This window comes from Mastigoproctus giganteus, chromosome 6 (genome assembly GCF_048544385.1).
Source record: "Mastigoproctus giganteus isolate SK-2022 chromosome 6, ASM4854438v1, whole genome shotgun sequence".
In the NCBI taxonomy this organism is placed as follows: Eukaryota; Metazoa; Arthropoda; class Arachnida; order Uropygi; family Thelyphonidae; genus Mastigoproctus; species Mastigoproctus giganteus.
In genome coordinates this window covers 214,042,347-214,068,978 of record NC_143580.1, presented here as the reverse complement: position 1 = coordinate 214,068,978, position 26,632 = coordinate 214,042,347, and the positions used below count along the sequence as shown (strand labels likewise).

General features: G+C 38.5%; 1 protein-coding gene across 1 annotated transcript in view; it reads left to right on the top strand.

Annotated features, from left to right (window-relative positions):
- The window catches only part of tw (Protein O-mannosyl-transferase 2), a 169,624-nt gene that overhangs the window by 139,534 nt on the left and 3,458 nt on the right, over positions 1-26,632 (top strand). Inside the window, exons 18-19 of the mRNA XM_090376720.1 lie at positions 3,370-3,510; positions 15,893-16,004. Of these exons, the coding sequence (XP_090232846.1) occupies positions 3,370-3,510; positions 15,893-16,004 (253 nt within the window). The remainder of the gene's footprint in view (positions 1-3,369; positions 3,511-15,892; positions 16,005-26,632) is intronic.

Sequence of the window (26,632 nt, the reverse complement as noted above, 5' to 3'; positions counted from 1 at the left end):
CATTTCTAATTTCTTGGATGTTATTTTCTTCTTCTAGTACAACTTCTGGCCATATTTTGCGCCAAACTCCATTTAAGCATTTCTTAGTGACTTCTTTCCAAGAACTATCAATGTTTTCAATTGCGTTTTTAATGGTGTAGTTTATCCAAAACGTTTTAACTGTCATTTCCTCTTTATCCTCTAGTTCAGTTAAACTGCTTAATGTTCGACGCAGATAATAAGCTTTAAATGATGCTATTACTCCCTGAACCAATGGTTGAATCAGGGAAGTTGTGTTTGCTGGAAGAAACACAACTTTGACAGGAATGCATGTGTCTAACGTGTTAAGATCAGTAGGATGTCCCGGAGCATTGTCTAACAACCAAAGAGCTTTTTCTTCAAATTTGTTTTTTTTGACAATACCGTTTTACTTCAGGACAAAAGTGGTTAACAAACCGATCAGTAAATAACTCCTTGATAACCCACGCTTTTCTATTTGCTTTCCATATTACAGGTAAATTCATTTTTATGTTACCTTTTAACGCCCTCGGATTTTCTGAATGGTAAACTAATAACAATTTTAATTTATAATCGCCAGAGGCATTTGATCCAAAGAGTAACGTTAAACGGTCTTTGGCTGCTTTGAACCCAGCAGCTGATTTTTCTTCAATAGAAATGAAGCTTTTTGTTGGTAGCCGTTTCCAGAACAAACCGCTTTCGTCAACATTGAACACCAAATTTGGGAAATTTTCACGTTCAATTATTTCCTTTAGTTTTTCTAGAAACTTATTTGCAGCTTCTCCTGTTAATTTTACACTATGAATCCTGGCCCGTTTTTTAAATTTCTCGAACCAACCACGAGAAGCCCCAAAGGTTTCCGTAATTTCTTCAGTTTGTTTAGATTTCAGGTGATTAAACTGGAATATATATTTTTTTATGTTAAATGTGGCTTGAAATTGCCGACTTTGTTATATCGAAGCTTCGTTATCAGAGGTAACGTTAACCGAGGTATGCCTGTATTTTCATTTAATTTTTGGTGAAAGTCTTAGTTTGGTAAGTGTTCATTGTGTCAAGAATGGATTGTTGTCTGCAGCTTGGCAACTGTATTTTCATTTAATTTTTGGTGAAAGTCTTAGTTTGGTAAGTGTTCATTGTGTCAAGAATGGATTGTTGTCTGCAGCTTGGCAACTATAATTTGCTTCCAGTTCCTTTCTTCCTCGGTCTGTGAATAACTTTGTTAAACTGACTCAATAATGACTTGATGAGTTAAGTTTGTATGTGTACTGGTCTTTGGCTATGTCCACCCAATCCCCACTAGCTCAATTATCTCATCAGGTAACATTATCATCTCCAATTACTAGCTCCTTGTGATTTCAGTCACTGTATGAGGAGCATCTAAAATTGGTATTTTTGGGGAGCAATTTCTGTAGCATGGTAGATTTTATTTCTGATCTGTAAAATATGAATTTTATAATTCCTTGATTGAGGGATTGAATCACTGTCCACTGGGTGGAGATAGAGAATTAATTTATATGTTCCACAAATATAAGTTTGGATGGGCTGTGTTATTGTTTAATAGCAATGTAATTTTCTTCCTTCTTATTTCTCATTACTGTTCCACTTGCATCTGGTCCTATAAATTCAAGCACTCATATTATTTGTATATGATACAAATAGTTTCTTGTCTCCCTAGAAATTTGAGTTATTGTTTTATGTGTGAGAAGTTTTACCCAAAAGTGAAATTCATCAAAGAACCCATTTATTTAAGTGAAATTTTTGATCAAAATATCCAAGAATATGAGGAAAATATGTAGTGAAATTTTAATACATTTCCTAGAATTTGTTTTTCTTTATCAAAGTGTTTCTAATAATAAGTGAATCTGTGAAGCAGCACATTCTATTAAAAACATTGTAGTAACTGATCTGTTACATTTTTTATCAATGAACACCACAACCAGTGAGAGAAGTTGAGCTGCATTCTTGTCCATCGCTCTGCTAGCCATCATTATCAGCATTTGTTGTTTTAAAGTTCCTTATTTAGTATGAATTATGTGAAGCTAGGGGTAATACTATTTATAAGATCTGGTTTTGATGGGAGCCCCTATCCTAAACACTGAAACAACATTTACTTTATTTCTGATAATAGGAAGATCCTCGTTCTAGTCTTGCTCTGGCTCCATCAGCCTTAACTGGAATGACTGTATTATCAAAGTGTTTTTTTAATAAAAGTGGATTACAATTAGAAATAGTCTTCAAAAATTATGGCATTTCATTGATTTGTTCTACAAATAACTTAACTTTTTCACCTTACTCTTCTTGTCACATGCAGAACGGCACTAATGAAAGGGTCCATGATTTATTTTGATTAATCATAAGACCTCTCTTCTGAAAGAAAGCACTGGAACGATCTAATAACCTTTGCAGACCAGTTTTAGTAATGGGAATCAACATAAGATCGTTGGCAAAGGCCATTGTGTTGACTCTTTGGCTACACAGTTCATAACCCATGTAACTAGGCAACTCTGCAACCACCACATTAAACAGTTGCAGAGACAGTGGGTCACCTGGATGAACTCTTTTGGGCTGAATTAGATGGTTTTCCTGCCACACAATCTTATGGAGGAGTTATCTGCAAAGAGATGTAGTTTATAAACGAACATAGGAATTGTGGGAACATTGAATCTAAGAAGAGGAGAGCTCATTTATAATCACCCTTTGTCTTCTGCCACTCAGTCCTTTTATCCATGGTGCCTCCGTAGCCAGGTGGGCAGGAGCAGCAGTGTGTAGCACACGCTTCTTGATTAGACCGGGGTTCGAGCCCGTCACCACCAAATACGGAGGATGCGGAAAGGTCAGGGAATGACCACCGCATATCCCGGAGCAATATGGCCTTAGTTGCTAATGCTCCTAAAAGCCAAATAACAAACAAACAAACCTTTTATCCATAGCAGTAACTTTCCCATAATGCCACTCTAATTTTTGGAACAATGTCAAAAGTTTATCTACGTATATGTCTTCAAAATTATTTTTGCAAAATAAAATCCTTTGTTACTGCATAACTCGGAATCCACTTCCTTTGTTACTGCATAGGAATTATGCAATTTACGAACATCCAGAGGAAGAAATATGCTTTAATTGTGCATTTGGCTCAACCACCCATCACTGGTTTCAGTATACATATGAAAAACTTTTGTAACATACTAGGTGTGATTGATATATTTCCATAACTTATATGCTCTTGTGTTGAAAATGACTTTATAAATACAAGTATTTTATATTTTATGGTATATACTTTTATATTAAAAGTTGGAAATCAGTGCTACATTTCTCTTATAAAAAAATAATCACATAGCCAGTGGTCCAGGTGTTAATACTAATTAATTTTTACAGCTAAAAATACCAAAACAATGCAGGCTGCCTTGTGGTTGTTTCTTGGTTGGGGTCTTCATTACTTGCCATTTTATGGGATGGGGCGAGTCTTATATTTCCATCATTATTTCCCAGCATTGCTCTTTAGTTCCATGCTTTCAGGTAAGCTGTTTCTTTCTTTTTTGATACCTTTTTATTTTTGAGATTTATGAAATGTAATTATCGAATTACTTTATATAAAGGGTGATTCACTACCAGTGCGACAAACTTGCAGGAGGTGTAGGGGGCACAAAGACGAATCGGAATCACGTAGCATCGCAGGGTTCGAAATGCCTTCGTCATGCGGTAGAGGATGTTGAATGGGAGGTCGCGTGAATAGTGATCCCGCTGGAAGTCAGCATTTGCGAACCGTTTCTGTTGAAGAAACCAAGTAGCAAAAGTCCCCCGGAGTGGATAATCTGCAGGCTCTAATGATTGGACGCGTTGCAGATGGTATGAACTCATTTGGTTTGTTGACAGTATCCTCCATACAGTGGATTGGGAAATACCCAATCGTTGGCCTATCGCTCGAGTACCCGTACTCGGATTGCCTTCTGTAAGACGTAGGACATTCTCCTCATTGTCTGGCGCCCTTGTCGTTTGCTCTCGATTCATAGTACCTCTCGTGAAACAACTAGTCTCACGTAACCTTCTGTGCACACATGCGAAAATCGTATGATGAGGAGCATGCCTGTGCGGGAAACGTTCCTGGTACAAGCGCAGAGTGGCGCGACCGTTACAGTCCACAGCTCCATACGCGAGGTGCATGTCGGCCAGTTCAACGTTTGAATACTCGTCCATCCTACTGCCTCGGGAACCGGTTCGCAAATGCTGACTTTCAGCGGAATCGCTGTTCATGCGACCTCCCGTTCAACGTCCTCTACAACATGACGAAGCATTTCAGACCCTGCAATGCTTCGTCGCACACCTCCTGCAAGTTTGTCACACTGGTAGTGAATCACCCTGTATTTTCTCGATCACCCTTGGTGAAATAAAATTGAAATTAAGCAGAACTGGATGTTTGCAGATAGTTTGTCCAAAATTCATATATCAAACAAAATAATATTTTTTTATCAAAAATATAGTATATTGCTATTATATATTTATAAAAGGATTATTATTAAAATTCTGGGTTCTACAGTGAGGATAAAAGTGGAAATGGGAGAAAATGTTTGCCAAGTTATTTCGCATTTGATAATAGTAAAATCAATTCATAATTCGATACATCGTGATTGTGCAGTTACCATTAAATGAAATAACTCTACAGTTGATATACTGTCAACTGTGTTAAATTGTCTATATTGGATTAACCGGAAATTATGAAATCCAAGGTCCTTACATGCAGGGCCTATCATTCTTTATTTCAATTCATTGCTTACAATTACTGGTGTACTTTTTAAACCAAGGTAACTATCTTTCATATAGTATCTTAGCATTAACAAACACTACAACTTGGAATTGGATAAGGGCTACTTTCAAGTCTATAATGCAACTATCCATTGCATCATATTTAGCATTAGTAGAGGCATATGATGCAAGAAAGAAAGCTTATGCAGCATCAGCCAAAAAAAAAAACCCACTTCCACTTCACCCCTGTGTTCATTCAAAATACCTGTCCAGCTGAGCCTTAAACTTATTTAGGCTATCAACCTCCACTACAAGGGATGGAAGTCTGTTCCACCAACCAACTACCTACTGGCTAAAGGCAAAATTTCCACACATCTGTCTTTCCTTAGTTTGAATTTATGCCCTCTCAGGTGATTGTTCTGAGCAAGAGGAAGAATCCCATCGGCATTGAGCATGCTCAAACCATTCAAGGCTTTATCAGATCACCTCACCGGTGCCTAGTCTGTAGACACTGTAATTTGCAAAACTTAAGCCTTTCTTCGTAAGAGCACCCCTTTGTTCCATTCACTAATCTTATTGCCCAGCTCTACATTCATGCAGGGTGTACTACATGCAGGGCCTATCATTCTTTATTTCAATTCATTGCTTAAAATTACTGGTGTACTTTTTAAACCACGGTAACTTTCATATAGTATCTTAGCATTAACAAACACTGCAACTTGGAATTGGATAAGGAGGTGTCTCCGTAGCCAGGTGGGAAGCAGCAGCAGTGCGTAGACCGGGGTTCGAGCCCTTCACCACCAAATACAGAGGATGCGGGAAGGTCAGGGAATGACCACCGCATATCCGGGAGCAATATGGCCTTAGTTGCAAATGCTCCTAAAAACCAAATAACAACAACAATTGGATAGGGGCTACTTTCAAGTCTATAATGAAACTATCCACTGCATCATATTTAGCATTAGTAGAGGCATATGATGCAAGAAAGCAAGCTTATGCAGCATCAGCCAAAAAAAAATATTCCCATTTCACCCCTCTCTTCGTTCGAAATACCTGTCCAGCTGAGCCTTAAATTTATTTAGGCTATCAACTTCCACAACAAGGGATGGAAGTCTGTTCCACCAACCAACTACCTACTGGCTAAAGGCAAAATTTCCGCACATCTGTCTTTCCTCAGTTTGAATTTATGCCCTCTCAGGTGATTATTCTGAGCAAGACGAAGAATCCCATCGGCATTGAGCATGCTCAAACCATTCAAGGCTTTATCAGATCACCTCACCGGTGCCTAGTCTGTAGACACTGTAATTTGCAAAACTTAAGCCTTTCTTCGTAAGAGCACCCCTTTGTTTCTTTCACTAATCTTATTGCCCAGCTCTACATTCTTCTTGAAATGAGGCCTCCAGACCTGTATATACTCAAGGTGTGTCCTGACCATTGCCTTATACAGGGGAATAATCACCTCCTTATCCCTGCTAGAAAAATTCCTGTATATCATTGACAATACACCATGAGCTACTCTTGCAGCCCATGTGCACTGCTAAGAAAACTTCATATCTGCCTGCACAATTACCCCCAGGTCCTTTTCACTCTCCACCACTGTCAGTGTAGTACTACAGAGTTGATACGTTGCTCTGGGGTTACTGTTTCCCATATGTAGTACTTTACATTTGTCAATGTTAAACTTCATTTGCCACCTCTCAGCCCATCTGCTCAACCTTTCCAGATCCTGTTGCAGCAGCATACTGTCAGTAGTGTCCTTAACAACCCTGCCAACTTTTGTATCGTGTGCAAACTTGGATATTAAGCTTGATATACCATCATCAATATCATTTAAAAATACCGAAAACAACAATGGATTCAACACTGAACTCTGAGGGACTCCAATAATAACATTAGTCCACAATGAGCAGTGTCCATTGATTACCACTCTCTGTCTTCTCCCCCTCAACCATCCCTTTATCCATAGCAGCAATTTCCTTCCAATGTCACACTGCTCCAATTTTTGCAGCAGTCTTCTCTGTGCAACCGTATCACAAGCCTTTCTAAGATCCAAATATATAATATCAAAGTTATTCTCTGCATCATAGTATCCAATCAAATTGGTCAGGCAAGACTTTCCCTTAACAAAACCATGCTGTGTCCAAGCTATAACTGAAGTCTTGTCCAGATGATCCTGCAGTGCTTCTTTAACCAGTGCCTCCATTAATTTTCCTGGAACAGGAGTTAAACTCACAGGTCTATAATTTCTTGTCAGTCTTTGATCGTCCTTTGTGAATTGGGGTCACATTTGCACATCTCTAGTCTATGGGTACCTTCCCTGAGTCCAAAGAAGCTCTCATAATTATGGCTAAGGGTTTGCTTACTTCCTTTGCTGCCTCCTTTAATATAACTGGATAGATCCAATCCAGCCCAGGTGCCTTTTTTATGTTTATCCTCAACAATTTCTCCTCCACTTTCCTCTCAGTTATTACAAAATCATCTAGCTCACTGCCAGAGTTTACTTCACCTGTGGCATTCCCGTTCCTGAATAACTCCTCATGTGTGAATGTAGATGCAAAATACTCGTTTAGTTTGTTAGCCACCTGAGCAGGATCATGAACTGCTGAACCATCAATATTCAGTGGACCAATCTGATTCATCCCTTTCCTTCTAGAGTTTACATAGGTAAAGAAATCTTTGCTGTTTTTCTTTGCATCCTTTGCCAAAGATTTCTCATAATCTGCCTTTGCCTGCCTAACCTCTTTTGTGACTTGGTTACAGACCAGCTTATATCTATCATAGGCTTTCATGTCACCCATTAATTTATATGTATCACATGCATTTGTTTTCTCTACAATATGTCTCATTCGTTTATCTGACATCCATTTAGGCCTAAACTTTGAACGATATTTCTTAGTTGGTATGTAAAGCCTAGTAGCTTCCAAGATAAGTTCTTTGAATCTTTCCATTTTGAATTTGCTGTTGGTAAAATCATCAGTTGGTCCCACTGTATAAAATTTAAATAGTCTCAGACCATCGTAGTTGCCTTTACGAAAGCAAAAACCCTTCCCTTTACCACTGATGGTAGTTACCTCTTTGAGTAAACCCCACTTCAGCACACTGTGATCACTGCCACTGTAGTGGTTCCTTTATCTGCAGATTCTTAATGCATGAAGAATCATTACTGGTAATCGGATCAAGAGTATTACTCCCTCTAGTTGCCCCCCCCGAACATGCTGATGTAGAAAACAATCATCCAATAAATCCACAAAAGCCTTGCTAGTGCGTGAGTGACCAACACACAAGTTCCAGTCAATATCTGGGAAATTAAAATCCCCCATTATAAGACTATCTGATTTACTGGCCCACTATTTCCCTATACTGTTTGTTATTATACTCATCAGAGTCATTAGGCCTATAGCACACTCCTACTCTCAATTTTGATCTCCCAATGTTTATGTCACACCAAACTGACTCAACACTGCACTGTCGACTGGCTTCATTTCCTTGGATTTTGTGTTTCTTAACTAATAGCATAACCCCTCCTTCCTGTAAACATTGTACTCCCCAAATTCCAGTTATGCAATCCTTATAACTGTGTGACACCATGTCTCTGATATCCCAACAATATCTGTCTTTGATGTTTTGAGCAATACCTCAAATACATCAAATTTATTTACCAAACTCCAAGCATTGGTGTACACACAAGTATACATGCACCTGTTCCTATTCTTAGCTACCCTAACACAACCATGTGTTTACTTGTACCGCAATGACTCCCAGCAGTCTCTGAAACACCCTGCATCTTGTTTTCCAGGCTGCTGCTCATTCCAATAGAAGCAGTGCAAGAATCACTTTCACTTCTACCAGTGGCTACTGTTAATCTATTAGTCCTTGTATTCCCCCCCCCCAAGCTAGCAGTTTTCTGACCCACCTAACACTGCGTCAATAGCATCAGCAAATATTCTTGCACCCTTTCTATTTAAGTGTATCCCAGCCCTGTAAAAGCAGTCTCTCCTGTTAACAACTACAGACCAGGCTGAAAAAATTCTACCCCTTGAGCCTCGCACAATCTTTCCATGGCCAAATTGATCGACAAGGTTCTCATCATATACTCCCTTCTATCGTGTCTGGGCAGAATTGCAGACACTTTCAAATTCAACTCTAATTCACAGTTTTTTTTCAACAGTGACCTGTACTTGTTAAGTAATTCCGCCGGTCTTCTACTCTTAATATCATTTGTGCCAACGTATACAATTATATCACCTTTTGTCCCCTTAAAAGATGATATCCGCTCTATGTCTTCAACCTTTGCCCCTGGCAGACATACCCTGGTCCTGTTCCACCTATTCTTTTTACATACCATGTTCCCCATTTCCCTGACAATAGAGTTACCAACAACTACTAGTTCTTGTGGGATGCCGCTGTGTTGCGTGATGATCAAGTGCAAGCTCTGGCTTTGATGTGGGCAGCTGAGAGCTTGATGGGCCCCACAATTTAGATCCTTCGAGGGCATCCACCCTGTCCTTCAAGCTCCCATATAGGCCCATAAGAATGCTGAGTTGTCGTCTGATTTCCTTACATTGCGCACACACAAAGACATCCCCCATGGCAATATCATGTCCTGTACCTGATTGTTTCACAAACATCAAGCAAGTAGTGCATTTTAAAAGGCTGTGATTCAGAGGGCAACTGCTCCCCTCAGTTCTCCCCTGAACCACAGCACTCTCATTAGCTTGAGCCTTTTGCTTTGCTGCCCTGGTCTGAGTCATGATTTCGATTTAATTTCAGTACAAAATTATAATCCTAAACTTGTATCCCAACACAGTTATATTTTTCAGTATCGAGTATTATCTGAGTTCCGTTTATAACTTCCGTATCAAGTAAATATTAATTAATTATGTTACGTTTGTAATCTAAGTCGTTATATGTATTTAGTTAAAAATTACAATTTAATTGACAATGAAGTTTAACAAATTAATAGATTTTACTGATTAATTGATATTATTATATTATATACTAAGCTAAGCTAAGCTTATGCTATCTAGTTTGGGATATAACGTATCGTATAACAATGGCGGCAAGTTACAAACGGTAAATCTACGGATACTTAAGTATTAATTAAGTTCCAAATCTTGCTGTCTCAATTCAGAATAAACTAAGGATCCTGACTAGGTCAATAAGCTACTTATAGAAATATTTTAATATAACAATTGGTCAATAAAGCGGCTAAATATGGCTAAAAAACTTCCCGTTCAGCGGAGCTGAAACTTGTAACACGTGGATTTGATACCCTTACCGATACTAAGTAATACCTACAAAATGTCTAAGTTAAATTTTAAACTTAAGTATTGTAACTAGGAATATAAAGCTACTCTAGAAAATAAGTTAATATGCCAATTTAAGCTAATAAAACAGAAGAAACTTCTCTATTCCAGGAGCAGTAAAAACTTTGCCTGCACAAGGCTACCCTGTTCATATATTTATTTATAAACCATATATTTATTCATAATGGCTTAAGGAACACAATAGCAATGTGTTACATCTTCTATAGCACCCATCATTCTTCCTTTGAAACATGACTTCAGCTTTCCTAACAGTGAGGTAATTTTCCTTGGTGATTTCAATGTTCACAATACCAGTGCACTTGCTTTATAGTTACATGGACTGAACTGGTGAAGATGCAAATGTTTTAGCAATTACATTTACCTACCAGATGATCCTAACCACACACCCAACACCCTTGACCTTTTTCTCATTAACATAGTCAATGTTAATGGTCTTCTATGCACTTTAGATCACAACCTGGCCATTCTCACCCTCATGTTTGGTATTGTAGGAACGCAAATGAGATGACCTGCATGATTTCTATTCTTGTTTTCCGTGGTTGAATTATTGTTTTATATCAGATCCTGTCAGTGACCCTCTTCCGTGAAATCTTTTATTCTTCATTCCATCATAAAATCTTGTCCTCTAGCTAAACCTTGGTTTTCTAATAAATGTGCTAAGGCTGTTCAAGATAAGACTGATGTGCATTGCAATTGGCTTGTATCCAAATCTCCAGATTACTTGCTACTTACACTAAAGCTTGCAAACAATTGTAAAATGGCTATTATTCAGTCCAAACTTGACCTTGAACAGCCCAATAGTTGAGCACTTGCTTCTTGTCCAAATGGAATTAGTAGTAGTGGCATGTGATGCAAGAAAGCAAGTGTATGAGCTTATGCAGCATCACAAAAAAATATATATATATATCACACCAGTTCCTCCTTAAATTTATTCAACCTATCAACTTGCACATGACAGATGGAAGTTTGTTCCAGCAGTTAACCACCCGCTGGCTAAAGGCAAATTTCTGCACATCTGTTCTACATCTGTCTTTTCTTAATTTGAATTTATGCCCCCTTAGGTTCGTAATCTGAACAAGTGGAAGGATCCCATCAGAATTCAGCTTGCTCAATCAGATCACCGCACAGGTGCCTAGTCTCCAGCCACTGCAATTTGCAGAACTTTAGCCTCTCTTGGTAAGAGGATCCCTTCATTCCCCTCACCAATCTTGTTGCCCTTCTCTGTACACGCTCAAGCAAATCGACATCCTTCCTAAAATGAGGCCTCCAGACCTGTACGCAGTACTCAAGGCATGGCCTGACCATTGCCTTATACAGAGGGACAATTGCCTGACCTGCCCATGACCCTGCCCTGGCAACCTGTCTGCATTGCTCAGAAAAATTCATATCTGACTGCACAATTACTCCCAGATCTTTTTTCATTTTCTACCACCTTAAGTGTAGTACCACACAGTTGGTACTTTTCTCTCGGGTTACTTCTACCCATATGCAGTACTTTGCATTTGTCAAGGTTAAACTTCAGTTGCCAGTTCTTAGCCCATCTGCCCAAATTATCTAGATCCTGTTGCAGTAGCACACTGCTATTACTGTCATTAACAACCCTGCCAACCTTTGTATCACTGTAAACTTCGACACTAAGCCTGATATACCTTGATAAATATACAAAACAACACTGGACCCAACACCGAACCCTGTGGGACTCCACTAATAACATTAGTCCACGAAGAGCAGCACCCATTGATTACCACCCTCTGTCTTCTCCCACTTAACCATCCATTGTAGCAACTTACCGTTAATACCATTCTGCTCCAATTTGTACAATAGTCTTCCATGCGCAACAGTGTCAAAAGCTTTCCTGAAATCCAAATATATGATATCAAATTTTTTTTGCATCCAGTTCCTTTGTAACCACATCATAATATCCTATCAAATTTGTCAGACAAGACTTTCCCTTAACAAACCCATGCTGTGTCCGAATTATTGCTGCTGTCTTGTCTAGATGATCCTGCAGTGCATCTTTAACCAGTGACTCCATTATCTTACCCGGAACAGAAGTTAAACTAACTGGTCTGTAATTACTTGGGTCACCCTTCGATCCCCCTTTGTGAATTGGGGATACATTTGCGCATCTCCAGTCAGCGGGAACCTTCCATGAGTCCAAGGACGCTCTCATAATTATGGCTAAGGGTTTGCTTAGTTGCTTTGCTGACTCCTTTAATATAACTGGATAGATCCCATCCACCCCAGGTGCTTTTCTTATGTTTAACTTCAACAATTTCTCCTCCGCTTTGCTCTCAGTTATTACAAAATCATTAAGTACCCTGCTACAATTTGATAACCTTCTTTGGAATTGGACAAGAAGCACTCTATTCTGGTCTCTTGCCAAAGCCATTGGCTGCAACTTCTATCCATTAATACTCGCACCTCTATTACAACCTGATGGTTGTATTACATCTTTATTTAAGACTTATTAGCATTATATTTTTCTTCTTACTCTTGTATTGACAACATTAGTAAACCACCACCTGTTGTATTCAGTACACTCCACTGAATGCCTCTTGTGGTCTTCTGACAGAAGGATAACAGAAAAATTTTCAACAATCTTGATGCCAAGAAAGCTCCAGGACCTAATGGAATTTCTCCACTTGTTCTCAAAACCTACGTGCCTGTTCTATGTCACCTTTTTACGCTTTCATATTCCACGGCAGTTCTTTTGGCTAGGAAGTTTGCTCATATACAGCACCAATTCCTAAAAAAATAAGGGTGACATCCCCCCCCTTTCCATTTATTGTCTTATCGCATTTACCTCTATACTTTACAAAGTACCACCCAACTCTTAAAATATTTCATACTTCCATCTGATCAATGATTGCCACATGGATTTTTGAGTGTTGGTGCAGTGGTGATATATTAGTTATTGATGGAAAAATTTTGTGAAACTTAAGCAGTTGCTCTTGATTTTTTAAGGGTTTTGATTGTGTTTGGCATGAAGGCCATACGAAGCTCCCATCTTATGGCTTGCTGACTCTGTTATGCTATTGGATATCCAGTTTTCTCTCTGAATGGTCACTGCAGGTAATGGTAGATGACACTATTTTTTTTTTAACTTCTCCACTACTGATAGTGTGTCATCCCCCAATATTCATTTCTTTCTCCTGCTCTTTTCCTTTTGTAGATTAATGACCAGAAATCCCAACCATAGTTGTTTTGTCGATGATAATACACTACATTCTACCTTACAGTTTGTGAAAGTGGAATCTCCAGATATTTTTCCAATGGGACAAAGAAAACTTAGTTCTATCTTATATTTTGCAAGAAAGAGTCTACTGTTCCTTGCTCAGTTTCAAAGACACAGTAGACTCTCGATTTTCCGGGATAGATGGTAAAAAAAAAAAAAAAAAATTCCCGGTTAATCCAAAATACAGTTAAGTTCAAGGCATACGTAAGAGATACGTTCCAGGACTTCTTACATAATTTGGGAATGACTAATAAAATACTGCTACTATATTCCTGATAGGCCAAAATTACAAAAAACACATATCCTCAGAAGAATGAAGAAAAGTAGTTATATATTTTTAATGAGTTCAATTAAAAAACTTTATCTGGGGCTGGCAGTGAAGAGCTGGAGTGGCACATAAGAAAAGAAAACATAAAAAGGAAGAAAACATGCATGTTATTGTACAGTAAAAACTGATATGTATTTCGTAACCTTGGTTATTATTTGGTTGATTTCATTGGTGCTGATCGCTTCACCGCTTCTTGTATTCTTTCTCCTTTACTGTGTTCACCATTGCCACTGTCAAATCTGAATTCCGTATGATACTTGTTAATGTTTGGCCATTTTCATACATCCTTATTATTTTAATTTTCTGATCCAACTCTATTGCTTTCCTTTTCTTGATAGATTTACTAGTACTGCCGTCACTTATTCTTAGTTGGCACCATGATAACAGTCAAAATTAAATTTTCTGAAAAGAACTTCACAGGGTTAAGGCGAAAACTCACTATTATCACCCCACACGAGCTCGCATTTTACTAAAGCACATTTTTGGAGGTTACTGCCATAAAACAATAAAAACAATTTGTTTTTATTGCTTTGGGTTACTGGGCTTTTCTGTTAGTGCAATTCATTATAAACAGGTAGTAAACTCGATCTTGTTGCACTTGCCATAATACCAATAGCTGGGCCAACCGAGCTAGCCGAGTGGGTAAAGTACCTGCCTGGCAGCCCAAAGGTCGCGGGTTCGATTCCCGCCTCGGGCTTGGATCAAAGTACTGCAAAAACCTTGGGAGGTGCAATATGGCCACAGAAGCCGATGCGCCAACAACTACCAAATCAATCAATCAACCAATAGCTGGAATTCTGTGGGTTTTTAAGTTGTTATAGTGAAATGTGTGCCTCCTTCACTGAAATCTTTAGTCATACAAAAAAAATATAAATAACGCAACGTAAGTCGGGGACCTACTGTATTGAAAAAATGTTCAACAAATTATGTAGAAAGTATGGCGATAGATTAAAAAAAAAAAAAAACCTTACCACGTACTACTCGCTTGTCCAATATGATGCTTCCCTCTATTTTTTAGTGTTGCGTGTGGTTTGGTCACCAACATTATAATGGTTCATTAGAGATTTAAGGGATGCACTGTTTTCAAACTTTTGAATAATTTCGTCTTTGTTTAATTGAAAGCAAAACTCTTGCATTTGCCTATCATTTTGCAATTTCTAAACAAAAAAAAAAAAGTTGCTATAAAAAAAAAATTCCGACTTCCCTGACATAAATAATGAAATGAAATTTGTCCTTTTGCAATACACTAAATCAAACTAAATATTTGGGCTTTTTTTGGTGGTGGTGGTGGGCGCAGGTATGAAGACAGCGGGGGTTGCAAGGTAATAGGAAACACTAATCTCCCAGTGACAACTTATAATGCTGCTTCTTGTCGCTTATTCTGGTTATTGGTTGATTTTTTTTTTTTTTTTTTAATTTGGAGTCTTGAAATGTGAATTTGGAGTCTGGGATCGGTTAATCCAAAGTCTGCTGTACTCAGATTTATAGACAAGATTCCATATATCTGTTGGGGATTATCCTGACTTTTAATATTTCTTGGTATAAGCCGAATACAAATATTGCTTCCTTTGCATCAAAAAATAAGGTTTTTTTTTTCTTCTAAACAAATACTCTCTGTAAAAATTTAAAGTCTCTACCATGGAATATTTTTTCCCATCTGGGTTGTGTCCTCAAACCTTTCTCAAGTTCTTGACTCTGTTCAAAAGAGGGATGTTAAGTTAGTTAATGACTCATCTCTTAAATAAAAAGTCCCTACATTCTGTCTCAAAACCTGTGTTCAGTTTCTGCTGTATGCCTTTCCTATAGATACTTATGGGCACTGTTCTTCTGAATTGGCACCTGCAATTCCCACACTTCTATAGGTGCTGCAAACAATCAGCATCCATTCACTGTCCAACTACAAACTCACAGAACCAACTTCTCTTCTTTTATCCCTTCTGTTTTCTGGAGCAACACTCTATCATCCAACTTATAAAATTAAGGAATAAATAAAATTAATTAAAAAAAAAAAAGAGATTGTGGTTTTTTATTGCCTTTATGTAAATGAATACAAGTTTAGTGAAATTTTCACAAAAAAAACTCATGCAATTAAGATTTTGGACCTAGAAACAAAGATTGTAGTGTTATACATAGTTAACTTATAGGGTAAGGTAGTGGAAGGCAGGGATGATGCTGCAAAACCTGAAATTTTATTTTATTATAATCACTGACAGAAATAAAAATGGCATTTTCTTTGCAGTAAGGCTGTTTTTTGTTCTTTTTCAGCTGTAATTATTGATTATTTTCTGGAAACATTGCCAATGATTTTACCTGTTCAGTACAGGCATTCTCTGTACCACTGTTTACTGGGATCTTTATTGGCTGGAATTACCTATAGGTATGAGTTTACCTTTCTCCCTTATTATTAGTTTAGATTCATTTTAAAATACTGAAATTGTTTATAAATCATAGTAAGTACTCTCTTTCATTGTTGTCTTGATCATGCTCATGAGGTTGGTGAACCATCATCTGATGTCATAGTGCATTTGCATGCTCCTGCAAAGTGTCCCAATCCCTCAACATTTCTATTACCATGCTTTTAAATGATATTCTTTCTGAAACTTCACAAAAAGTGGAGCTCTTTGTGAAATGATTGATTATCACACTTGATTCAGAATCATCCCGAGCAATAACATGAAGGGCATTGTTTTTCTGCAATATACCTGGGGTAGTATAAAATTGCATCCACTTATGAGGACAATTTTTCAAGCTGAGATGTTTTAAACTAATTAAACCACCTAGATTATAAGACCAAAAGAATTGCTTAGGAGGTGAACTTGTTGTATTGTGATCCTGGAAACACTGCCATTTGTACCCTGGTCAGACAGTCCACTGTTTACCATCTATTGGCTCACACAAGCAGGACAATCTACATTCACCACGACCATTGATGAGGCATGGATGCCAGCCAAATGCTGCTCTGTCCATCCTTGAATCACCTTTACTACAGGGATCTCCACAATATGAGCATTCTGTGAACAGCCATCAAGATGCAGTTTCCGTAATACTACCATCCTTCAACCTATAATTGTCCCTTTTTTAGTAGATTGTGTCCCTTGCCCATTTCAATCAAGTATTGCATATAGACTGCATGCTACAAACCTGCATTATCACATTTACTGGTTCTCATCGCAACATGTGCCACCAGGTGGGGAGGAATGGCCGATTGTTTAAACACAGGAGAGTCAATGTTTTGAATGGGCAGTGTATGATCCAAATACAATAGCTCCCCCCAAGTTGTAACTGCATATAACTGTGTAGAGAACATTTGATACATATCTCTGGTAGATTCAGCGAATGAATAATTCATTCATAATAACCATAGATTTCTTCAAAGTTATGTATATACAATCTAAACACTTGCTAAAAGCTCTTATTTGCATACAGTAACTCTAACTAGGGAGAACTCTTTACATACTCATAAAATTGAGTATGAAAATTCTTGTTAGTAAAGCACGAAATCAGTATATAACGAAACAGGCCTACGCGCTCTGGATTCATTGAGGAATTTATTGTAGCTTAAACACAGAGCGTACAGATAAAGCAGAAACTAAATTGGCATCAAAATCTGATAGCAGTGCTGAATCTACAAGAGGTCTTCATACAAAGGGCTAGTCTCTTGCCATGTTTCAAAAGATGATAGTTTCTATACCATTATCAATAACACACTGGCTTTGGTTAGGCCAGTAGTTGACATAGGAATTTAGTAGCACGTGTGTGGTTCAGTCCTGCAGGACTGTTAAATACAGTTGATGACTTTGTCAAGCCCTAAATGCATTACAGTCTTAATACATCATACACCATCAGGCATCTCTCATATTGTTGAGTTATACTTGACAACTGTCTTGCCATCTTTGCATCACTTGGGTACCCACCGAAGAAGGGCCAAATAGCCCTGAAACGGTGCCGTCTGGGTGGTGGTATCCACTGAGAATAAGTAACATTAGTCTTCTCCTTTAGGTGAAGCGTTACTTATTTGAAGTAGTGCAATATCATGGCAACTCGTGAAAGTATTCACAATATGAGATATAACTTAAAACGATGCCGCCTTCACAAATATTTTGCTAATTTAGAATTGGCTGTGTATTAATGATGCATTCGCACTTAACTTATACATAGTCCAGACTTTCTCGCAGCCTGAGGCATAAGCCCTAAACGCATTACAGTCTTAATACATCAGGCACCTCTCATATTGTGGGGTTATACTTTACAACTGTTTTGCCATCATTGCATCACTTGGGTACCTACCCACCCACCGAAGAAGGGCCAAATAGCCCTGAAACGGCACCAGGGGGAGCCCGATGATGTCCAGAGTTTCCAAGAATAGGTAACAACAGCCTTCTCCACTGGGGAAGCGTTGCCTATTCGAGGAGTTTTGAGTTTTTGAGTGGCGTGAATTGAAGGAGTTACTGTCCCTTTCATTCTTCTACACAATTTCTTTTCCTTTTCCACTCCTACTATTAGTTTCCCTCTACCTTTTTGCTTTTCTAAGTCTAATAGGGACAAGTGGATAGTCGAGTTATTATCCCACACATATACAAAATAGCCCTGAAATGGTGCCGTCTGGGTGGTGGTATCCACTGAGAATAAGTAAGTCTTCTTTAGGTGAAGCGTTAATTATTCGAAATAGTGCAATATCATGGCAATCTTTGTGAAGGTATTCACGATATGAGATATAACTTAAAACGATGCCACCTTCACCAATATTTTGCTAATTTAGAATTGGCTGTGTATTAATGATGCATTCGCACTTAACTTATACATAGTCTAGACTTTTTCGCAGCTTGAGCCCTAAACGCATTACAGTGATAATGATACTTAAAAGAAAGAACAGTACACATATTTTTATAGAAATTATGATAGAAGTGTTACACTTTAACTGTCATTGTAAAACAACTTAAAATTCTATGCACACACACACACACACACACAGTGCTGCCACTTTATTAGGTACCTACCTAGTAGTGTGTTGAGCCTCCTTTAGCCTTCAAAACAGTCTGGATTGAACAAGATGCTCAAAATGTTGTGCAGGAATGGAGTACCACACAGCTCCTTGAGATTCAACAGAGGTGTAGGCCTGCAGCGAACAGCTCATTCCAAAGATGTTCAATAGGATTGATATCGGGACTGAGTGGGCCACTGCAGCAAAGAAAAGTCATTGTCATGTTCCTGGAACCATTTCTTAGTGATTTGGGCTTTGTTCATTGGCACATTATCCTGCTGGAAGTAACCATCTGACTGAGGATAAACTGTCAACATGAACGGATGCACTTGGTCAGCAACGATGTTAATTATGATGTGGCATTCAGACGTAAATCTATAAGTATCAATGGACCCAACGTGTGCCAAGAAAACATTCCCCACACCATAACACTGCCCCCATCATCTTGCACAGCAGTCATCAGGCATGATGGGTCCATGGATTCATGTTGTTTTCACCAAATTCTGAGCCTTCCATCAACATGATGCACCAGGAACTTTGACTCGTCAGACCAAGCAACTGTTTTCCAATCCTCGATAGTCCAGTGCTGGTGTTGCTTTGCCCACAGGAGGCATGCTCTCTTGTTCTTCATTGATAACAAAGGTATGCGATGTGGCCATCGGCTGTTGTAGCCCATTTGCGACAAAGTGCAACTAGTGGTCCATTGCGATATTTTGTTCTACACACCAAGGTTGTATTCTGACGTGATGTGTGACATTGTGGCCCATCTGTTTTCAAAATTCTAGCCATCCTCCTCTCTCATCAACAAGCAATTTTCTTCCACAGTGCTGTAGAGAGGATGTTTTCTGTTAGTCGCACCATTCTTGATACACCCTTGAAACCATGTGTGTGAAAAGTTCAGAACTGCCGTTTCAGTGATTTTGTCCAGCACATCTTGTACTTACTACTGTGCCATGTTCGAAGTCCATTCTGGCTCCTACTGATACTGGAAAGGTTCTGCTGCACTTATATCCACAACCGTGGTCACGTGACTTGCCACGTTGTGGGACAAACCATTTGTGTGCACAGCAGGGGTGTACCTAATAAAGTAGCAGCACAGTGTATATACAGGGTGTTCAAAAGTGATGGTCAATAATTCAAAGGTGAACTGTACAGACTACAATATGCAGTAAACACGGGTCCTTAAGTGAATTGTTTCAGATATTGCACATTTCTAGTTGGGATCCACCAGGCTTATTTGTTTAGGTTATGCTCATTCTCACCATTTCCCTTCTCTCAATGCTCTGAGACATAGCAGGCACACTAGTACTTGTCAAAGGATAGTCAACATGGAAAGAGGTTACAGCAACAAAGTGTATGTGGACATGCGTTTCATGTACGGTAAAGCCAATGGTAGTGCACTCGAGGCTGCATGTTTGTGCCAAGAAGCATTTCCCTGCTGAAGACAGCACAACAGGTGCACATTCATCAGGGTACATCATCGCCTTAGAGAATGTGGATGCTTTGCACATGGAGTACGAACAGGTAGGCCCAGAAGCATAACACCTGATGTTGAGGAAAGGGTGTTAGAAAGAACATCTTATGTTTAATAAAACCACCCTTAGCAAAGGATTCACAGCTTTTTGCTAAACTAGTGCTCCCATATTCAGTGGCGGGTCTTAACAAAAAACATGCATTATCTCGAAAACGGTTGTACTTTTCACCTGAAGTACCTAGAAACTGCTCTTCTTAAACTTTTACCAGAACCTGTTATAATCCTAATGCATGCAAATTCCAAATCTTCACTGTGACATAGTGCAACTACCAATCACAGAGGTCGGTTATTAAGAATTTTTGATCATCAATTGCATGTTCTTAATCTTCCAAATAAGCCTTCTATCTTTTGTAGCACCCTGGGGCAGTCTAACATTGACATCACTCTGGCAACAAGCAGTATCTCTTCTCTAATTTTTGAGTGGGATGTACACACAGATTTGACAGTTTCCAATCAACATATCTTTTGACCTATGTTCTTCTAAAACTACTACAGCTCCACCTAATTATCTGATCAGATTTTCCCTATGAAATATAATTTGGGAAAACTTTGACAAATCAATCTTTAAAAATCTTCCGTCTGATTCTACAGACTCTGTGGACCATCTTGATGATAATCAATTGGCAAATTTTGTTAAAAACACTATCTTTACAGCTATCACAAAATCTACCAAAAAGAAAGCTTTCTGTACGAAATATACCCTGTGGACAAATGAGCTAACAATTTAATGCTACAAGGTTCATCACGCTAGGCACCTTTATCAAAGAGCAAAACAAAGTAGACAGCCTTTACTTGAGGTCAATAGGTTACATTTAAATTATAAAAATGAGAAGAGGATATATAATAGTAAGGTCGAATCTTGGCAGAATTTTGTACATACAAATGGAAACCAAGATCCGTGGGGTGTTATATATAAAATCAGTAGAAATAAATTAACTCCTGGTGATATCTTTAATACAATAATCTCAAATAATACTGAAACTCTGAACTGGATGCAAACTGCCAATCAAATACTTGAGCAGCTTTTTCCCAATGATGATAGAACTCTTGATTCTGCCTATTTCTGGAGTTAGGAAAGAAAATGAGCAACATGATTCTCCCATTTCTACTCCTTTATTTACTGTGGAAGAGCTTAAAAATGCAGTTTCTTCTATGAGTAATAACAAATGCCCAGGAACTGATCTACTGGAATCCATTTTCATAAAAAGATTCTTTTCTATTAGACCAAACCGTCTTTTGAAACTCTTCAACAAGTGTCTTGTAGCTGGGAATTTCTGTTATTTGGAAGTCTGCTCTCATTATAATAATCCCAAAACCAGGTAAACCACCAAGTGATCCTAAATCATACAGGCCTATCGGTTTATTATCCCACTTAGGCAAGTTACTAGAAAAGCTCATGGCATACAGATGTAATCAACTTCTTTTGGAAAGTAATCTATCTTCCTCTCTTCAGTATGGATTTAAGCCTGGTTGTAGTTGTGAAGATGCGCTTTTTAAATTGAAAAAGTTAATTGATAGCTCTATTTACAAATATGCACTGGCAGTTTTTATTGATTTTGAAGGCGCCTTCGCCAATGTTTGGTGGGAGAGTGTCTTACGGCGCCTTAGAATCGCTCGTTCTAGACATCTCTTCCCTTTGTTCAGAAGTTACTTTGCTGAACGTACTGTCTACATCCAAACCAAACATCAGTCGGTATCCAAAGCTGTTTCTCGAGGGTGTCCCCCAGGGTTCCATTCTTGGCCCTCTTGTGTGGAACCTTGTCCTTGATGATTGGCTGTCTACTCCTTCCAACACGGCCGATGTGCAAATGATTGCCTTTGCTGACGATCTCTCCAGGTCCCATTTGAAACAACGGGCTAACTCTGTACTTAATAACTTGCTGGATTGGATTCTGAAAAATAAATTAAGAGTGTCATCATCTAAAACCAAGATGATATTTCCTGGAAAACTAGACCATAATAGACCTCCAGTTGTCAAGTTTAATGGAGTATCTCTGCCACTTGTTACCACTCATAAGCATCTTGGTATTATTTTTGATGAAAAATTGTCATTCTTACCACACATCCAGAATCTTTCCAAAAAAGTGAAAACTTTTACGGCCACGGTATTCAAAATCTCTCAGCAGGACTGGTTTAAAAAAGGACCCTCAGAATTCTATACTACACAGTGTTTATTCCAGTCATTACATATGCAGCCAGCATATGGTTTCACAGAATCAAACTTATTACAGTTCAAACCAAACTAGACAGTGTCCAATGGACCTTTTTTGCTAGCTCTCCTGAAAACTTGTAGAACAGTTTCAACTGCATCTTTGCAAGCCATCAACAGGCTTGTTACCTGTATCCTATATATCTTGTTACCTATATCTGTATCTTACGTACAAAGGCTTTGTTTACTATATTCGTAAAGGACATCCTCTTAACTTTTTCTGATTTGACCTATGATCCCACTATTGATCCAAAGAATGAAAAAGCGAAATGTTGGACTGAGTTTCATAAAAGATGGAATTCCTCGACCAAAGGAGCAGTGACCAGATGTTTTATACCTGATGTTAAATTTACTACCTCAAAGTAATCAGCTTTGGTTCTACCCAAGCCTTGTTACATCATACATTCTAACTGGTCATGATTCTTTGAATGCTCATCTTCAATTCAATCTATCTACGACAGATATCTGTTTCTGCGGCACCTCTGAAGACTGGAGTCATGTCTTATTCTTCTGCCCAGTTTACCAAGATTTAAGACAAACATCATCTAGTACAGTGCATAATTTCTCTCCTGGAAATGAAAGATGCCTTCTCAGCTCTACAGGAATTTGCCACACAGGTTTTCAACAGACGTGTTTCAACACAGGTTTTCATCTATACTCAACGAAGCTACTTTTCTCCCCCCCCCCCTTTTAATAATAATAATTATTTTAACATTTTATCTAATTAATTTATTATTATCTTTTATTTATTGTTATTTTGTCCATTAAATTATTTTTTTTTGCTAGCCCCTTAGAGGGGCAGGATTTGCTGGTCTCCAGTTTATTAGAGATGGGATTTTAAACTGCTTGTTCCCAGATTTGGGCTTCCTGGGTACAGGAACTGCTGGCATCCATTGCTATTACACTTTCTGCAGTGGATTCTTTGTGGTATTCACCACCATATGTGATTAAAGGAGAATGCTGCACCCATAAGATTTGCTCATTCCTATGGGTGCTTGCAATATTACATTTCGTTTAGTATGTGTATAGTTGGGCCTGCCTCCTCGTGGCGTGGACAGATACTGGGAAGCACCCTTCCTGGTGATCGCTACTTCCTAGTAGCAAAGAGCTCAGAAACAGCTAAACAACACACACACTACGCAAACATAACACTACTCATTTCTGGCCATTGTATAGACCCTTGTATATCATCAGAGAGAACCATGGCAGAGATAAACTAACGTTTAGGGGCCACCTTGTGCAAGACAGCACATGTCCTTTTCACTTTTAAATTATTGACCATCATTTTTGAAACACCCTGTATACACATCAACAATCCATATATTAGCCGCTGCACTTAACCTGGCTTCCCAGCTCACATTATAACTTGGTTTCAAGTAGATAATAGAATGTTGGCAGGGTTGTTAATGGCGGTATGTTGCTGCAACAGGATCCAGAAAAGCTGAAGTTTAACATTGACAAATGCAAAGTACTGCATATGGGTGAGCACTCTCTTGAAGATTGATCATCGAAGGTGATATTTAGTGATCTACTGTTTTCTTGGAAGGCTACTGGTGTCTTTTGTAAGTTGTCAGGTACCTGTTTAGTTAGATAAGTACATATATTGATCAGTTGAGGAAAGATTTAAGTAATGCTAATTATGGCAGCTTGAGAACGATTGTTATATTAACATAGCGGTTTGTGGTTACAGATTGTCTAGGATATATCCCTTGAACTTTGGGATTAGATTGAAAGGTGTATTATATTGAGATCATCATTATCTTTGTTGTTGAATTGATACTGAATGATACTAATTTTGTTGGTGTTTACATTGCAGAATACTAATCTGGTTACTGTTTTGATCTCTGTTTAAATTACTGGAAATATTAGCTTCTGTACCTGTGATATGATATAATTGGAATTTGTTAGATGTGGCATGGATAGCACGAATTCCAGGGTTAGCAAATCTTCAGCAGGAACTGAGGGGGGGGGGAGGTAGTTCACCACTACTTCCACCCAAGATACCACAGTCGCAAGTTGAGCTAAATTAGGTGAATTTGTATACTCTAGTGGGTATAGTCATGGCTCAATGAGACTGCATGGAGGTATACTGGTTCAAGTATTACATGATCAGGCAGGTGATAATGGGCAAGGTAGTGATCATGTTAATAAAAATGAGTGAGGAGGCTATTCCTACCAATGAGAATGTTATACCTGCTAATTAGGTGGGTACAATGACTGATGACATTGAGATGGTGCAAGATGTGTCTTTAATTTACAATAAAATATCAAAAACACATAAAGACATTACGGGTTTTCTTTTGGTGAGACTAATAAAGTGACGAAAAAAGCAGCTTTACGGGCATGTTTATAAATCTGCTAAAAAGAAAGTTATCAATTCAAGATTTTGTCCATGGTGGTCAAGGGAACTGTTTTATGTAAATCTGTAAACCAAGCTAGGCGTCAACGTCATTGGAATTGGTCTCTTAGTGAGGTGAATCTGCTGCATGAAGTCTACATTCAGTTAAAAAATACATACAGGAAGGAAACTGCAGATAGGAAGTGTGACACCTGGTGACTATTTGTTCAGGAATCTGGGAATGCTAACCTATGGGGGTTACTCTATAAAATAACTAGAGGTAAACTGTGAACTAGAGAGATTTTTGGAACAGTTACGGAAGGTGATCATGAGACCGTTGGGTGGAAAGATTCCATTGAAGTTATATTAAATCATTGCCAAAGGATGATTCCACACATGACACTCAATTACAATTGGATATTAGATCTGGAAATCGTGAATATGGAACAAATATGGCTACAGATCCATTTTTACCTGAAATTGGAAGTGTTGGCAGTTATATTTACCCCCAGGGGCTCACATCTGGTGAGTATGGGCTTGGCACACCCAGGGTCCTGGATATCATCATTCTTCTCTCTTTCTTGGTGATTCCTTTCTCTCTCTCAGGGTAAAAGGGAATTTTTTTTTTTTGGCTGGTGTAGCATAAGCCTCAGGTCATTGCAACCATATAGCTAATAATAATAAAGAAAGTTGATCTTAATCTTAACTTTCTTTAGAGCTCTGGACTGGATTTATTGGAAAATGCTTTCATTGTGAGGTTTCATGAGCTGTTTCCAAATGTGCTAAATCTGATGTATAATAAATGTTTAGTTGAAGATGTCTTTCCCAGGCCTCCGTAGCTGAGTGGTCAGGAGCGGGAGTGCAGTAGTACACGCTCTTTGGGTAGACCGGGGTTCAAGCCCCTGACTGCTAAATTCGGTCAATCTGCACTGGACCAGCATAGCAGATTATGGTCCATTTCCCTCAGCATGAATTGTTGAGGAGGCTTCCATCCTGCAGTGGGTTGATAATGGCTGCAGTTTACTTTTTTTTTTTTTTTTTTTTGCCCCATACTTGAACGGCTTATGGCATTATGAGTCTCTGAACTGTTGACATCTAAAAACTTGATACCCTCTAGACAGTATGGCTTCATGCCTGGAAAATCTTGTGAAGATGCTTTGGTTGATTTCATAGCACACATTGAGAACTCTGAAGCTAAATATGAATTAGCTACATACATATATTTTGAAGGGGCATTTGATTCAGTCTGGTGGAAGGCTGCCCTGGCTCAGTTGCAGCATGCTCATTTGAGATCTATAATCTCTTCAAAAGTTATTTCTCTGAGGTGTGTTATAGTGAAATCTAAGTACTTTTATGTTAAAAGACATGTGACACATGGGTGCCCCCAGGGCTCTGTGCTGGGGCCTCTCATCTGGAATTTGGTGTTGCATGACTGGTTGAAGTGGACCTATTCAGATTGTAAAATGTTTGCTTGCTTTTGCAGATGATCTTACTATAGCGATTGATGGAAGGTCCAGGGCGATGCTAGAACAGAAAGCTAACACATTTAATGATTTATATTCCTGGTCTCAAACTAACAAACTTACTATAAGTTCTCGGAAAACTGAAATGATGATTTTTAAAACTAAATTGGATTTAAATCTTCCCCCACAAATAAAGCTACAAGGACGTCAAATACCGTTAGTGGCTGAGACAAAATATTTGGGAGTACTTATTGATCACAGATTATTATTCTATTCACACCTGAATCATTTTAGTGAAAAAGTCAGGAAGTTTTCTGGATCTGTTATTAGAATATATGAAAATCCGACTGGGCCTATCATTGAAAACTTTGAAGTTGTATTATCGAGCGGTTTTCCTTCCTATAACCATGTATGCAGCAGGAGTCTGGTTTCAGCATGCTACAATTATACGGCTTCAAGCCAAGTTGAACTCTATATAGT